Source organism: Vicia villosa, linkage group LG6 (genome assembly GCF_029867415.1).
Source record: "Vicia villosa cultivar HV-30 ecotype Madison, WI linkage group LG6, Vvil1.0, whole genome shotgun sequence".
NCBI classification, from domain to species: Eukaryota; Viridiplantae; Streptophyta; class Magnoliopsida; order Fabales; family Fabaceae; genus Vicia; species Vicia villosa.
Window position 1 is genome coordinate 127,853,662 of NC_081185.1, and position 18,265 is coordinate 127,871,926.

The window sequence follows — 18,265 nt, forward strand, 5'->3', positions numbered from 1 at the left end:
ATTATGGAATAGAATTTTAAATTATATAACCTCAAACTTAGTTGAGGCATTTGAATATAAATTAACTGATTTACTATTTTGACTTATATGATTTTTTTTTTCCTTTTATTGAATTATGCTATAGAATTTTAAAATAAATTTTTAAAAACTAAAATATTATATTTATTTAATATAAATTTTAAAAAAACTTATTTTATTTTATCATTTGTGTATACTCGCCCCGCACTATCCGTTTTCATCATAGTGAAGAAAAGGGTGGTTTACTCATCATGGACTATGCTCACTCTCACTCCACCAACCACCACATTGCCGGTAAACTTTCCTCGCTTCACCGGCGGCATTTTCTTTTTCTTTTTCTTTTTAATGCTAGCTTCATCCATTACTGTGTCAGTTTCGGACACCGATTTGTTTACATGAACACATCTTTTTTCTGAGGTGTGCGATATAGATATTATTATCTATATGAAGCATGAGAATAATGAGTGCATGAGAAGTGGCATCCTTTTGCCATGATATTATGATAGATTTCTCCACATGCTATGTCATTATTGATCTTAAGCTCATTGATTGCAGATTCAAGTGGAATGAGTGATGCAGCAAACTTGGAACACCATATTCACTGTCTGGAAATTGAGGCTTACAGTTCAATATTGAAGGCTTTTATTGCTCAATCAGATTTTCTTACTTGGGTAAATATTTGTTCTCTCATTCAATGTGCTCTTGCAAATCCTCTCTCTTTTTATGCATGGTTGTAATTTGTTTGTGGCTGTAGGGAAAAGAGGGGCTCTTGACTGAACTACGTAAGGAACTAAATATTGCAGATTCGGAACATCGAGAAATTCTGACTAAAACAAATTCTGATGAGTCAATTAGATGGATAAGGTGTTTGCAAATGTTTTTGTGCTGCTATTATTATGACATGGGATTGTAAAATGGAGAAACTTCACTGCCTTTTTAACATTTTATGTTGCAGGGAGCAAAGGAAAAAGGCATCTCATTCGCATGCTCATGGTTATGTTAAGGCTAATACTTCTGCGTGTCCTTCTGCCTCAAATGAAAATTCAATTGTAAGATTGAAAACTCCATCCTCGGCTAATTCATTTTATATCTCATGATTATTTTAAATAGTCAACAGTAATAGTTGAATCTGGCTTATTAATTGCAATTTGTCACTGCCCCGCCAAAATTTAAAGATAGTCTGTTGATTGTGGAATAGGTCTATGGGAATGCTGAGCAACCCAAGGAAATGTTCAATTATGATATTCAGCTGCCACATATTGGAAGAGGGAGTGTGCCGAAAGGGAATTATCAGTTTAAGCAGCAGTACTGTCAACCATCCCAGTGTGTCACATTAAGCGACAGAGATATCTTAATCCAGATTCGCGCAACAGATAGAGTTATCCATGATGTAAGAAAATTCTGATTTCATATATATTTTTGATTGGATGTGTATGCTAGTTAATTTTCACTGAAAGGTGGAGGAGAGATGGTTAAGATGACCCGAATTTTCACGGAGTAGTTTTTTTAGCATCTAAATCTTGTAAGGGATAAAATGGTTGTCATACATAGATTCTTTTTAATTATCAAATAGTATTCATTCACACCCTAAATTATTGATCAGCATTCATTCATGGACTAAATCATTTGAAGAAAGGCTAACAGTACATTTTCTGTCACACTATTCATTATTGGCTTAAATGCACATCTCCCACCAAGTCAAGTGGATCTCACTTCTTAATTGACATGATTTACATGAATTTCATCTCACAATAAAGAGTATGTTACTAGCATTCCTTGATAAACTTATTATGATTTTATTGTTTTCACAATAAATTTGTTATTGCAGTTAATTAAACAATGTATTTCAGGTGTTCATTAGTTCTCATTCTGTTGTGTTAATTTCTTACATTTGGCAGGTTGAAAAGATGCTTTATGGTAAAGAGAAGCCTAGTCCAGTTGATATTGAGAATGCGAAACAGGCTCTTCTTGTAATTTCTCCCTTTTGAAATGCATTGAATTACCCTACATATTTGTCTTTACACAATTCTAACAAAGTTTATTATATGGATGTTACTTTGGTCCAGGAGCAAGAAAGAGCTATACTTGAAGCACTCGGTAAACTTGGTAAACTGGGAGACGTGTTGGACAGGGGTAATGATCTTTTCCTGATATTCTTACTTAGCTTTCTCTATAACTTGTTTTTATGAATGTATGTGTGAAGGTTTTCCAGATGAAAGGATTCTGCGAAATCTCCAATCGAGGGCAAGAAATGACGCCGGTCCCTGGTAGTTTCAGCGGGACTAATTGGTTGGTAGTAGGTTGAATAGACTTTGGGAATTTATTTTGATCCTTGCATAGATATGGTGCTTAGTTTAGTTACTGAATCCAATTATGGAGGTATATGATGCTTAAGGTAGTAGGTGACTGATGCAAGGTGAACACTTTGATATGACTTGTTTCAATACTTTTTGAGTTATACTCCTGCTAACCATTTTGGTTAAATGTAAAGTGCAAAGGAGAGTCCAATCTCTTTTTGTTCTTCAAGAAAGAGCTCAAAAGTTCTTGTTAGTTTCATTGTATTTATCATATGGGCATTGATTTTCTGGTATGAGTAATTAAAAGCAGCTGTTTTTGGTGGTAACCTTTGGGACTAACTATAAATATGTATTTATTTAAGGCTCTCATACCAATTGATGAGTTTGTCTATAATAGTATCATAGATATAAAGTTGTAAGATAGTTATATAAGAAGATAAAAATTGAAAAATACGACAGAGCTGAACTGATCCCTAAAAAAATAACAATGACTAGATTGAAATTGGTTTAGTTTGGTTCATAAACCATGCAAGCAGTTTAGTTGATTTTTTTATTTTATAAAAAGAGTAGTTCTATTATTAGATTTGGTATAGATTTGGTATAGATTTTGATATATTTTTTAGTGATCCTAGTTATTAGTTTAATAATACCAATGTGGTTAGAAAAAGTACATTTACATGTTTGTAAATGTAGCTTTTGTTCGGTTCAAAACTAGTGATTGAACCTTTATAATATTAACAATTTGATTTTTTCATCTCGAATTGGACTATAAACAACTCTAAAGAATTGTGTATTTGAGATTGAACGAACCATGAAGGTTGTTCATTATTATACCATAAATTCTGTAAATTTATGAAATTATCCAACTCATTTCGTAGGGATAATACAATTTGGACGCATCTTATTCAATCAACACTATTGGTTTTTTGAAATGACTTTTTTGAAAAAGAAATTTTTATGTCTTGATGATTCATTCGGACAGCAAATTACATAAGTCTGAATGTTACTCTTCGGAGAGTCATATTTATTGGATAAACAATTTCATAAATCCTTTCACTCAAGACCTTATAACATATTTTCTTAAACCCTCTAAAAATATTTCCTTTATTAAATAATTGTGTTTGGTAACATAATTCATTTGTATTTCTACATCATAATCATCACAAACATCCTAAATTATAACTAGTGTACATATGTATCTCATATAATTGAATAGAAATATAGTTTTTTATTCACTATGGAAGTCGTCCAGATACTATCATCAGAAATTTTATAAAATGCCTTCGAATTGTAACTTTCAGACGTTTGCAATGGTTGCTTGAATTTTATTTGTTGGGTAATGCTAACATGTGTCCTAAGGGCACATGTTAAGAGCTTAATATGGAAAATATTTCTTAGAAATTGTGCATTGTTTTCATTAAAAGTTGATAATTTATGTGTTTATTACATTTTCCAATACAATTTTTCTATATTTAGGTTTTTTAACATGTGCCCTTGGGGCACATGTTAGCTTTATCCTTACTTGTTTTCAATGGTTATAGGTGTGAATTAATTTGTTTGCAAGTATAATGTTTGTAGCAATCAAATGTTTTCAATGGTTTTGATGATAACAACACTATGATGTGAAATCTTCATATGAAGTTATGATCAAGATGATTAAGTTAATTCTGCTTATGAATTCCAAGTGTCAAAGCCAGTCTCTTAAGGACAACACCTAATGTCAAACGGAATTTTATGGGATCTCCGATGATCTCTATCAAATAATCTATAATGATGGTGTCTATAAAGAAGCTCTATTAAAACCTCATCAGCTAGAAGAAGTTAAGTCTAAATGGAAATGCTAAATCTTGGATGAATCAAGCAATGGATCTTGACGCTTCAAGTTTGTGAAAGAGAAGAAGTGTTAAAACTCGTCTGGTCTATGTCTGAGTGATCAGAGTATTACAAAGATATTAGTGTAATTCGCTAAGGCAATGGATTCACTCCCCTAAAAGTGTTTTAAACCTCTCAAAATTTGCTGAAAAACTCTTAAAGCATATAGAGGAACAATCACGGTGATTGTGTGAATGATCAACAATGTTTCTAAACATTTAGGAAGCTTGTATACACTGCCTAATCAATTAAGGCCATTAACAATCGATTAGAGTAAGACATACAACTTCTTAATCATTTAAGAACACCCCTAGTCGATTAAGATGATAGCCATTGAAGGTTTACCTTTTTAGGAATTAGGGTTTTCACATTTTGAAACTCATAATCAATTAACCTTATGGCTTAATCAATTATGACATTTAAAGGCCCATAAATCATTTTCCTTTTTGAGCAAGATTTTTCACCTATAAATAGAGGGTTTACCCTCACTTTTAAAGCAAAAAAACACATTTCTACATAATTTTTCACTTACTACCTCCTACAGTTCATTTCTATCCTATTCACTAAATTATCTTAGTACTTTGAGAATTAAAAATATCAAGTGAGGTTTTTGTTTGTTTTGGTACTGGGGTTAGTGCTGTAATTTATCCAAGAGAAATTTATCTCCCGCGTAATATCTTTTGTCAGAAGTTGTTGTTAGGTTTGTGAGCTAAACTAGTAAAATCTCTTATTTAGTTTGTGAGATTAGTCAGTCAAAGTCTCTGTTTGGTTTGTGAGTTTAGCCTAATGTAAAATCCCTCATTTAGTTCGTGAGATTTTTTTGTCAAAATCTCCATTTAGTTTGTAAGCTTAGCCTGATGTAAAAGCTCTTGCTTGGTTTCGAGATTAGCCTGGTGTAAAGTCTCGTGTTTTGTTTAGAGGATAACCAATGTAAAACCCTCGTTTGGTTGTAATAAGGTTCTTAGGCATAACTTGTAAAAAAGGTCACAACTAACGTGGAAACTATCAATAAGAAATTTTTAAGTGGACATCATTTTTCAAACCCTCATAATTCACCCCCTCTTATTTTTGGAGTCATTTGTCCAACAAACGATAGAGCCTAACTCCTGTTATACGACTAATTGTCTCAGGAGGTAGAATGATGACTAAAAACACTTCTATTTTTAACAAAAGTCTTTTCATGAATACACCTCCATCATATGATGGTGAAAGTTTTGAATCATGAAAAACAAAAATGACAATTTTTGTTGAAGAAAATGAATTTGAAATAAGTTTATCATTAATGGTACATTTATTCCTACTTATTGTGTCAATAATAAAGTAGTGAATAAACATAATGTTTTATGGACCAAAGAAGATAAAAGAAAAGTTGAACTCGGTTTTAAAGCCATGTAATGGATGATGAGTTCTCTCAACACTATAGAGTGCCTTTTTGTTTTCAATTGTATTTTGGCCAAGGAATTATGAGACATTCTTGAAATGATCCATGAGGATTTTACTAAGATAGAACAAGGGAGAATGAACATACACATTTAGGAAGATGAAACACCAAATAAACATATATATCTGATTCAAGAATTAAGGCCAACAATTTCATCATTCCTTGACTAAAAAAATAGAAATGTGTAACTTCAGTTTCATGAAAAATTCAAGAAGAAGATCATTGAGAAACTCAATGAAGTAATATGTTGAAATATGAAGAAATGAATTCAAGAACATTAGAAGAGTCACCATCTTCATTATCAGAAGAAATAATTCAAGGATTTATTGTGATAATATGCAAAAGTTTTCTTGTCTAAGAATGAGAGGCACTTAAAATATGCTAAACCCATGGAATTGAAATGGTCGTCTCTCAAATAAGAAATACATAAACAAAATTGTCATTTGAAAACATTGTTACAAATTTAATGATAGTGGATGAGTTTACTAAAGGTTTGTCGCCCAAGACATTTTATAGCCATGTTCAAAGGAGGGTCGTAATGTATGATAGTGGATGAGTTTACTAAAGGTTTGTTGCCCAAGACATTTTATAGCCATGTTCAAAAGAGAGTCATAATGTAAAATTTGTTGTTAACGTTATATATGATCGTTATTGTAATATCTCGGCCTGAAATACCGATTAGAAACCTGTTTATTTACTTGCTAATGGAAATATAGAACTAAGGGTAAAATAGTCCCTAAAGAGCATTTTGGTCGATTATTAATAATTTCACATGTTATATTAAGCCAAGTAAATAATAAAATAAGGTTGAATCGTATGGCTAAGCCACTATTTCATTTATTTGGATAAAAGGGCATTTTAGGAATTTTAATAATTGAGTAAAGGGTAGAATGGTCAATTGGGCATGACAATATATTGAATGGGGATAGAGGTGTCAATTTAAGGGGCCAATTAATTTGGGCCCCAACCCCAATATTAAGAGGGCCTAAAAAAGTTTAACAATAGTAAACCCTCAAATATATAGGGCCTAAAGATAGAAGGCCCTAAAATTAAAAAAGGAGCCATAAGGCCCAAATAAAATTAAAAAAACATAATTTTGAAAAATAAAATTAAAAAAATTGAAAATAAAAAATAATTTTAATAATTTTTTTTAAATAAAAAAGATCTGTTAAAAATTTCAGAATAGTTTTTATGAAGTAGTATAATTTCCAATCACTCCTTACCTCTACAACATTAGTAACAACATTAATGAAACTAGGCAAAGCTCTACTTCCCACAAAAGCTTCAGAATCAATTTTCAAGTTCTTATATCGAACTTCAATTATCGGAATATCAAGTCCAACTCTATAATAAGAAAAAGCAAAAAACACAAAACACAATGAATTATGAAATAAGAAACTGATTAATAACTGCATTTTCAGATTAACTTATATTAGCTTTTCTACTACTTCAAACACTTGTTGAAAGAGCCAAAGAAAACACACATCTCCATAATCTGTTTTCAAAAGCTATCAATCATAGAGAGCTTATTGAAATAAATTTGAAAACAACATATAAACATATGATCCAAACATACACTTATTGAAATAGCTTAAACAATAAGCACTTCATTAAGCTATAACAGAAAACAACGAATCAAGAGAACTGGATCTTATAGTTATTTTATCGATTCAGGCTATATATAATTTTATGTGTATAGCGATTTTATCGACATAGAAATATAATCTTGGTGCAAATAGAATCTTGTGCAAGTTTTTGGAATAAAATAGGGCCCTTTCAATGGGGCCAAACAAAATTGCATTATGGAAAGGGCCTAACATTTTAAGGCCTAAAATAAATCTCCAATAATAGGGGCTTAATATATTAGGGCTTTGATGGGTCTAAATAAGTGGGGCTTTCAAATATAGGGCTTATTTGACAACTCTAAATGGGGCTGACGATGAAATGAGGATTATCTTTCTCTTCTCAACCTTCTTTCTCACGAAAAATAAGAGAAAAAAAGGTGTTAATGTGGGTGTTTTGCAGTTCCATTTTTCGCACTTATCGTCATCCCTCCAATTGTGATCATTCAAAATTTATAAGTTGTGATGCTTGAAGCCACATTGGGTAGTTTAAAAATTTAGGGTCACAGATGATTGGAAAGCGGATGATTAATAATTTGAGCACATGTAAGATTCATCCGATAATTAGTGGGATTAAAGTGACCACTGCGTACTTAGGAATTGTTTAACTGACAAATGACCGAGCACAATCCATAAGCTTAGGAATAAGACTAAGTATTGGTTAGTAAAAGTGTAAGTTCAGAGTACAACCTAAGAAGGAGTGTGAATTAGGTTTTAAGACTTTTTGTAGTTTTTCATTAATGGTTCTAATGTTCTTATTTTTTCGAAATTATTTCTATGAACTTATAAAGAAAATTTTAGATATATAAATGCAAAAATGTAAAGAAAACAAGGATATATCCTGACACCCTGTGAGAGATTTCACTAAGTTAGATCTTTGTACAAGCATTACTCTAAGACTCTCCTACAATCTTCTAACACAAACCAACATAAGAATGCAACACCATTTTCTTTTACAACAAACACGAAAACTGTGGTGGATTTTAAATATCCCCGAATCAAATAACTTTTTACAAATCATGAACAACTTGTGATGATCACACCAAACAACAATGGTCAACATACAATGCAACCTTGTATAGAATATTTAGTAATATTTAACTTGACTTAAATTCTAAGATAATCAATTTGATTACACACACACACACACACACACGCACGCACACACACACACACACACACACACACACACACACACACACACACACACACACACACACACACACACACACTTAAATGCTAAAAATGATTGAAAAACAGATGTATTTTCAGTATATATATGAAAAAACTTGTTTGAATCATATGAAAAATAATATTAAGGTTGATTATTTAATGTAAATTATTACGTGTGTATATATATATATATATATATATATATATATATATATATATATATATATATATATATAATATGGGTAATTCATTTCTAGTATTTTAACTTTGTTACTTAGTGATGAAGAAATCTAAAATTTGATGTTGGGAAAGAAGGCAATTTTTTGAAAATGTTTCATGATCATTGAAAATGATTTGGAATCACAATGGTTAATATTTTTTTCAAAATATTATACTGTTTTAAAATAACAATTAAAGTGCGGCAATTTCAAAATGCCACGGTTTATGAACCAGTTTGCTGTTTGAAATAAACAGTAAAATTGCAACGGTTTCAAGCTGCCACAGTTTATGAACCATTGTGCTGTTTCAAAAAATAGTAAGATTGCAGGGGTTTCAAACCTCCACAATTTATGAAAATAAGCTTTTCAAATAGAGAGCATATCAATCAATTGATCCATTAAGTAAATTAATTTACTCCATCAAAAACTTGAAATTGTACCTTTTAAAAGTTTTGTTTTGAATGAAAATCGTGCATGAATGTTTAACCAAAATAGAATGGTTTAGATGAACACATTTTGAGCACCTAAAGCTTATATACATATGAATTTCCATTGTACCTTAATCTTCATGATATAATCCTTTTGTTTACAAATCTTATGCAATATTGATATTTGATTTCAATTTTTTCTTCTTTGATCTTTCTTCTATGATAGGCTTTTGTCTTAATCAAAGCTAAGCTAAGATAAATGATGAATATCTTCTTCACAAAAAGGAACATGTCATGCAACTCATAACGATACTTAGATTGATTGCGAACCATTTTACCTAAGTAATGTAGAGAGTAGAACCTAATTATTGATATAGGATCTAGCTTAGCATTAGCTAATTATTTATGGATAGCATCCTATGGAATGGAATACCCAAAGTTGGTTTATATCATAAGTAAATGCTTAATCAGAGGATTATGGTTACATGATGCTAGTAGTATCACTAGGAAAACCTAGACTGGTTACACTTAGTGTTGGAAAATCTTGGATACTTGACACTATTATGAATAGTACAAATATAAAAGATATGTGGACAACAACACATGATACATGATGTATGCTCAGTAAGTCAGACTAGAGTCTCATAGAATGATAGTAGGATATTGATGATCAAAATACTATGCTCGGTTGTGAGGAGCCCGAAGTGGTCATGACCTGTGAATTATATAGGAGTTACGTGGTTTCCAATTCATATCTATATGATTTAGGAAGTCATCATAACCTATACCTCTAACAGTACACTTGGACATGCTTAGGATCGAAGTCTCATGCAAAAGTAGAACGTTCAATGATTTGTACGTTAATCGAAATAGATGAGTACTAATTTGTATAACTCATGGCATCTTATGAGTATAGGGGATGGTTTCATTCATGGTAATATACTTGCATATATCGATTTATACATGGTTAAAATCTTGTGAGTGGTAGTAGAGTAGACTACATTTAGATGTTATGTCCATGCGTCATACCCCAAAAATTTGCCTTCCACATTTCATTCACAATGATTCAAAGCTCAAGAGTTTCATCAAGACATTCTCCTAAGCAAGAATCTCCTAAAGCTAGGGTTTGGTACCTTCTTGAGGAAAGCAACAAAATAAGGTCTTCAATAAAGTTACCCATGGTCCATTATGTTTCAAGACACTTCTATGTCAAAATACAAAGCCCAATTCCAAAGTTTACTCATTCAATGGCTCAGATGATCCATAGTCGACTAGATTGACCTAAAAGTCAACCATGGTCAAAGTTCAGTCAAAGCTCCTGACTTTTGGTCAACATCAAGTATGGGAGATTATATCCATCATTTGATCAAGGGTTGATCATGATTCATCAATAAAAACTCATAAATGAACAAATTCAAAAGGTTCAAATTAGGGTTTTTTATAGGAGAAAGTCAACTCAACTTTGACTGGCCATAACTTTCACATGGAACATCAGAAATTCCTCACTCGAAGCCTATTTTGAAGGAAATTGGATTCCCTACAGCTTTGTGCCTCACAAGCCAAGGCCATAAATGCTTCATTTGGGAGATATAGTACAAAAAGATTATAGGTCCTTTTCAAAAGTCAACCAAAGACAGTTTTTTGTCAAAGGGCATATCATCAAGATAAAATCCCCAAATGAAAAATATGTTCCAAAGTGGCTTATAGAGGACATCTTGAGGTTTCCAAAAAGTCCTAGAACTCCTTCATAGCTTAAAAATTGAGAGAGATATGCCTTGTCAAAGTTGGGTAATTTTGGAGGTAAAATGTGAAATAAAAGAGGTTAAAATTGGAATTTTTTGCAAATGGGCCTATCTTTTTAAGACTTAATCTTGGTCCACAAGCTATCTAAGTTATCCAAACCATGTGCCACGAAATTATCAATTTTATATGATTTTATTTCATTTAAAAAAGTGATTTAAAATGATATAATTAAAGGAAAAATCAAATATTGTGTTAAAGGATTCACATTGACCAATTCCAATCATATTTATGATAAATTAGCAATGTAATTTCGTGGTACACTGATTGGGAAAATATTAATACAAGATTTGGCCAAAATAGAAAGTTTCAATTCAAGAATAAAATCAAATTTTCAAGCTTGGCAAGATTGGATTCAAAGAGGTTTTGGATTGTTTTTATTGACCTAATTTGTTGCCTATAAGTACCTAACACATGCCACACGAATAGGGGAACATTCTGCAGAGGGGCACGCGCATAAGAGCAAAAAAATCTCCAAAGAACTCATACTCGGTTTTTGAGAATTAAGAGGATTCAACAAGATTTGAAGGGTGCAGAAGCTTCCTCGAGACATTCTGAAGGTGTTTGGATCCCTACGCTTCATCAACACCCCCAGAACGACCTCCAATAAGCCAAAGTAAGTCTCTATGAATCTTGAATCGATTAGCATGATGTGTGCATATTCATGATGTTTTGATCGCATATTTTGCTTTGTCTGATTGCTGTGGACGTTTCTGGAATGTTAATTGAATTTTTGTGCATTCTAATATGATCGGCCATTGGAGGCCGAGTTAAGCTTTTAGGGTTCAATTTGGGGGTTTTATATTAGGGCCAAAATTAGATCAAAACAAGGTTAGTATTGAATTCGCATGGTTCAGACGAAGAGATCTGGGGTAGTGCGAAACATTTATGTGTAGGGATGTTCTATTCGCTATTTTCCAGGTATGAAAGCCACGAACAAAACCCTAGCGAGCTCATAGCTAAAATTATAGAGTTTTTGCAGGTTGGTTTGGAGAAGATGATGAGGTGTCATCACTTGGTTTGCCAGTTCAAAATTTCGCGCGCGTTTCCCATAATGTTTCTTGATTTATTATATAATATACTGAATGCATGGTTTAGTCAACTGAATAGCTTGGTTGGGTTGGTAAAGAGGCGCGTGTGTGAGTGGAGGGTCACAGGTTCGAGCCCTCCCTCCAACTTTATTTTTATGAAAAGCATGTTTTCTTGATCCCCTGCGCGCGCATCTGGGTAGAACGCTATGGTCCCTCAGAATCCAGCCATAGTATTACCATTAGCTTTAGATCAACGCCCTAGAACTTGATGCCCATACCATGAGTCCTCAAGACTGCCACACTAGATCCCTTGGCCTCCCTTAATGGGCCAGGCTTTTTGCTGTTTACACCCCTTTCTTTTTTTCATTAAAAGTAATTTACACCCCTTGCCAAAAGTAAAAGGAATTAATTTTTATTAATAATTATTAATTATTTGGTTCATGTCATTCTCTCCTCGGCCCGACTAAAACTATTAGTCGCATTGGCGAGAGATAAAATTAATTGAATAATTTATTTATTAATAATAATCAAATTAGTCCCCGGTTTAATTCTCTTCTCGACCCGATTAAATCTATTAGTCTCATTAGATAAGAGATACAAAAATATAAAAATAATGGAATTCATCATCGTGTAATAACTGAATATATTGGTTATGAGAGTTGATGGTAAAAAACATAAATTTATTAAAATACACTTCATTTGCTGTTCGTGACGATCAAATATATTGGTCAAAATAACCAGCGATACATTCTTCAATTTGTTAATTATAATGATCAAATCTATTGATCATCGCACCTAACGAAAACATATTAAATCAGGGTTTTACGCCCAATCCTAAAACACTTTAAAAAAACTACGATTTATCATAACTACGATAAGGCAACTCAAAAAATCTTCAAACCATATCAGATCAAATTCAAAGGGCGTACAACCCTTATCCCGAACTACGTTGACTCTGATTCTCTCTAAGGAGATACGTAGGCACTTGGCAACAAGGCGAGTCCCCCTCCTCCAAACTCTAATCATGTTCAAATAATTTGCCTTTAACTCTATTAACTGTCTGTTATCTTTCTTTATTAGCCATAAACCTGGACTTTATAATGCAAACCTTAGGAAAGGGTTTTGGGTGCCTAACACCTTCCCTCGATCTGAATATAGTATCTTACCCTGATCTCTATAACTTCGTAGGGTTTCCTATTCGCCCTGGTAGAATAGGTGACGACTCTAAGTAAACTTTAATTTTTAGGGTAGGTTGCTACACCATGAGACGGACCCCGAGAGATTATGGTCCAGGTGAGTTACATTGGGGTTGTATGTTATGACGATTGTTTAGACGTTGTACAAGATTAATGGGCACGATGCATAGTTTTGTCTGATTTTAGATGGGTAACACGACCTCGGAGTTGGACCCTGTGTCAGTGTTACAAGACTCAACATCTCTACATATTTTTGGATATATAATTATCATGTTTGTTGGTTTGGGAACCATATTGGAATAGGTATGTTAATTCAATAAGTGAATCAAATAAGTAATACTAAATAGGTGACCCTCAATGAGATTAGCGTTAAGTATTTTGTTGGTAGTCGAATCGCGTCCGGAGGATGTGGTATACCTTGATGGACTATTCAATTATACCTTGACCCGAGTATAAAGGTTGTGATAGATTTAGTAGTTTAGATCAGAAACCTAGTGAAATTATTATCTTATCCCACATTGTTGTATTAATTTCAAGTAAACAGGTATTTGGATTGGGTGCGTAGTTGAAGGTTAGGCATTGAGGACTTGATGGAGCATATTCCGCCGTGCTTAAGATTCTGTCTAATTAATGATGTATTACTTAGTTTTGTTGTATTGTAAAAAAATTATTTGGTCTAATTTCATATTTGTACAATGATGTATCTAGTACCAAAAATATTAATGCCACAAGTTATAATGACAAAAAGGTGTATATGAAAAGAGATAAAAGACACACATTAAGTCATCCCTTAAAGTTATTTAAATTCAATTGATTCATGATACATAGAAGGAATCAAAATGATGAATAACTAGGGATGGCCATGATTCGATAATTTCAATTCAATTAAAGATGATGGCTTGATACTTTTATTGATGAACATTCATGGTATACAATTGAATCATCAAGTCGTCACATAGGTCAAATTGAAGAGTATTGGATTATTTTATTAATATAATATGTAGAGTAACTTATAGATGAATAAAATTTATGAATAATTCAAAATAACCAGGAACTTTGGGATATAAAAGTATTAGCTTATAGAAATCACCACAACAATCTATTATTGAACCAAATGAAACTTAAAACAAAGCAACTACATATTCAAATAAAAGAGTACATTTTATTTATCAACAATAATAATAAGTAGAGAAGGTTGATTGCAGGAGGTGATTGAAGACCATAAGTCAATTATCCATTCAGAGTAAATTGATTAATCATGTTCTGAAACTAGTTGTTGTCGTACCAAGATTGCTTTTGAAGATAATCAATGATGCTCTTATCTACTTGGAAAGATTTAGTAAGAACCTCGTCAGAAATAGAGGGATCAGATTTAAACAACGCATTTGCAATAGTGATAACTCCTGGATTTTGACTGCTAAGTCCAGCAATAGCAACAGCGTTGCCATATCCTACATTTAGTTGAAAGTGGATGAGACCGATTGGAAACACAAATACATCACCCTTGTTGAGCACTTTGGTGAAAAGACGATTTTTATCTTGATTGGAAGTGACAAATCCAACATAAAGAGTGCCTTCGAGAACTATAAGGATCTCACTACCTCGAGGGTGGGTGTGAGGTGGATTTAAACCCTTAGGTGCAAAATCAATGCGAGCCAAAGATATGCCAAGTGTGTTTAGTCCGAATAGTTGATCTACAGCGACTGCAGTTACTTGAGAGCCTAATGCGTTCGAGGTATTCCCGGGATTAACATGTTTGAAGAAATCTTCAGCTTTAACTAGTGCAGGGTCTTTACAGAACTTTCCATTCACAAATACTGTAAACCATCAAAAAAAGTCAGAATATGTTAAAATAATATTAATTCTTAACACGAGCTAACTATTGAAAAAATTCACATTTTAGTAATGATTTATGAAGAATATATACATACCACCATCTTTGGGATCTTGAATTGCAACACAAAAATCTTGGAGAGGACTAGGGTCATAAGCAAAGGAAACCGAGGATGCCAAAGCCAAGATGCTAACAAGGAAGTAAAGAACCTTCATTTTGCAACTTAATACTACTCTTTAAGATTATTGTTATAGAAATTATTATTTGCTAGTGAGAATTGAATTTTGTTGCATGTATAGATTAGTATTTATAAGGTTGAAACGTTGAAGTGGTTTGCAATTGATCCTTACGGTAAGTAATTTAGTATTAGATAATGAATAATTCTTTCACAACTAGTATGCGTGCTTGATCGCCTCACCAAAGTCAAGAAAATTATAAGACATGAATGTGTCCTCTTGATATTTAATTTAATACATGTTCTTGTAATGGTAATTTTATTTTGTAAAGTTCTGAGCAAAATCAAATTAAGATTAATATAGACTTTGTCTTACTAATATATAATGTTCGTAAGCCATAATTGAAACACCATTTCAAATTACCCAGTAAATAAACAATTAACAACTTGATTATCTTTCCATTATCTTTAACAAATTTACCTTTTAATGACCCTATGTTACGATTTTAAGTTAAAACATCACCTATTGTCAACAAGTGTTGGTGGAATATGGAATATTTTTGAGCAATTGGGCAAAATAGAATAGAAAGACATTTTCTGATTTTCTGATATACTGTGTCAACAAAATAATTAAGGATACTGTGTCCACTCGATGTTTAATTTAATATATCTTCTTGTAATGGTGGAAAGTTCTCATCAAAATCAAATTAAGATCCGTATAGACATTGTCTTAGCTCCGGAGACTTCAAAGTTTTTTTTCACTAATGGTGTCATAATCGTACCAACACTAATACATATATCCACAAGGCATAATTGCAAGACCGTTTCAAAATTACTCAGTAAATAAACAATTAGGTCTCTTTTTTTAAATTTTAGTTTTAGATACTTTTTTGGTCATTTGCAAGGCGCAAAAGATAAAGGTCCAATAATGAAGTAGCGAAGTATTAAATCCAGAATAGGTAATACCCATTATATACACCGAATAAACAATCTTTCACACAAATGTCATGCTAATTGTCTAGATCGATCCAACGACATTTATCGCGACTCTATCTATTTTGATTGAACATATGGAGAATTTAGCAAATGAGGTGTACCACGTTAAATGTAACACCCCGAATTCTAGATTAATTATTTATTTAATTAATTTAGCATGAACATATGAGTCATTGTAAAGTATTCGATATATATGAGATTTTGGTGTTTTTATGGGAGACCCTACGATGATTCATGATGTTTTGATAAATATGATGGTTATGTGAGTTATTGTGAAACATTTTATATATATATATATATATATATATATATATATATATATATATATATATATATATATATATATATATATATATATATATATATATATATATATATATATATGATGTTTTAGTGATTTTTGGTGAAATATTTGACTTATGAGATTTTTTGATGATTCATGTGATGTTTTGGTGATTTGTGATGACTTGATGAAGATGAGGTGTGATATGATGTTATGGTGATTTATTTGATGATGTTGACGTGTTGGAGAATTATAGAGTATTTTAGATGATATATAATAGTTAAGATAATTAATTAATATTATTTTAATTAGTAAAATAAAATAATATTGGTGTTAGAGATGATAAGGGCCAAATAGTAAATTGTAAGAGGTTAAGTGAGATCAAAAAGATGAAAGCCATATTAGGGGTCCTGGGGTAAAAAGAGAAAAGAGGGAAGAGAGAGGTTAAGTGAAAGCAAAAAGAGAAAAGCCACTATGAAGATTCATTTTGTACGATCGAAGTTTAGAGAAGAGGCAAAGGGATGCTAGGGCACGAAGGACTCGGAGGGATTCGTAGAGAGAACGTGACGAGAATCAAAGCTAACTACAATCTAAGGTAATGAGAGTTTTATCATTGTTATTATAATTGATTTAAGGTTTAGATACTTGTAGGATTTTTGGGATTTTGGTGTAGTTTTGATAATGAGATGAACATGATGAAATTGATGATGATTTGATGAAGTATTTGCTTTCAATTGATGCCTAAAATGTATAGGAGTTAATTGTGGTTGTATGAGGAGAAAAGGAGGAAAATAATGATAATTTTAGAGGTTTCAAAAAATATGAGTCGGCCTGAGCAAGGGAAGGGTCGACCTGAGCATACCCGCAGAAGGAAAAATTCCTTGAATTTGAGCGAGCGGTCAACCTATGCAGGTTATGCATCGACACATCGATTGTTGGAAGGCTTAGTAGGAGTCGACCTAAGGGTCGACCTGAACAGTCTCGAATGACATCCAATTTTGACAAATTTTTCTAAGGCCATAACTTGAGTTTCCGAACTCCGATTAATACACCGTTCGAAGCGTTGGAAAGCTAACACAATGAACTATACCATGATGAAATAAAATGATTCATAGGATGTAGCCCCTAGTAATTTTATTAGGATTGAGTGATGAGACGATGTAGTGATAACATAGTAAGTATGCTTTTTGCTATGAATTGATGTAACCATGTTATGAAATAACTTGATGTGTGTTTTCCTTAAGATGATATGATGTTATTGTGATGATTATGTGTGTTTTCCGTATGACGAGATGATGAGTCCACGTGGTGATATAACAATTGGTAATGATTTTTTGTTATGAATTGATTTAACTATGTCTTGTCGTAACTTGATGTATGTTTTATGTAGAATCGATGATGTTATGATGATGCGTGTAATATGAAACATGTGATGATGTATGATGAATATGATGAATGATAATACGTTTTGACTAGCCGTGGTCGTATTTTATGTGGTGTTACGCATCATGCATTCATAGTATTTGTAGGACTTTTGTTCACCGAAATTTGCAGGATAATTATCCAGTGATGTTAGGAAGTTTTGGTCCAATGATGACCTCAATCCCATAGTGTGGATTGAATGCAACTTGTGATGTAATCTGGTTCCAAACGGAAATTGATCCTGTCGGTGGGAATCTTTGAAGATAACGACGACTAAGGGCCTATTTGAATTACTTTTTAAAAACTGTATTTTAGTTTTTAAAAATTTGAAAAGAAAAAACTTGATTGAAATCATTCTTGTTACAATCTATTTTCAAAAACAATTTTTAATTTTGTAGTTTTTAAATAGAAAAACTAAAACAAGTTACCGCTATTTCAGTTTTCAGTTTTACTTTTTGT

The 18,265-nt window shown here is 32.3% G+C and overlaps 1 protein-coding gene and 1 pseudogene across 1 annotated transcript; one reads left to right on the forward strand and one right to left on the reverse strand.

Moving 5' to 3' along the window:
• Window positions 1–269: 269 nt before the first annotated feature.
• Window positions 270–2,207, forward strand: LOC131614630 (uncharacterized; annotated as a pseudogene).
• An 11,954-nt stretch (window positions 2,208–14,161) lies between these two features.
• On the reverse strand, window positions 14,162–15,186 carry LOC131612332 (germin-like protein subfamily 1 member 7). The gene is made up of 2 exons (XM_058884126.1): window positions 15,028–15,186; window positions 14,162–14,913 (listed from the first exon to the last, which is right to left on the reverse strand). Exons 1-2 carry the CDS (start codon window positions 15,143–15,145, stop codon window positions 14,366–14,368), a joined length of 666 nt encoding a protein of 221 aa, XP_058740109.1. The 5' UTR covers window positions 15,146–15,186; the 3' UTR covers window positions 14,162–14,365.
• Window positions 15,187–18,265: the final 3,079 nt, after the last annotated feature.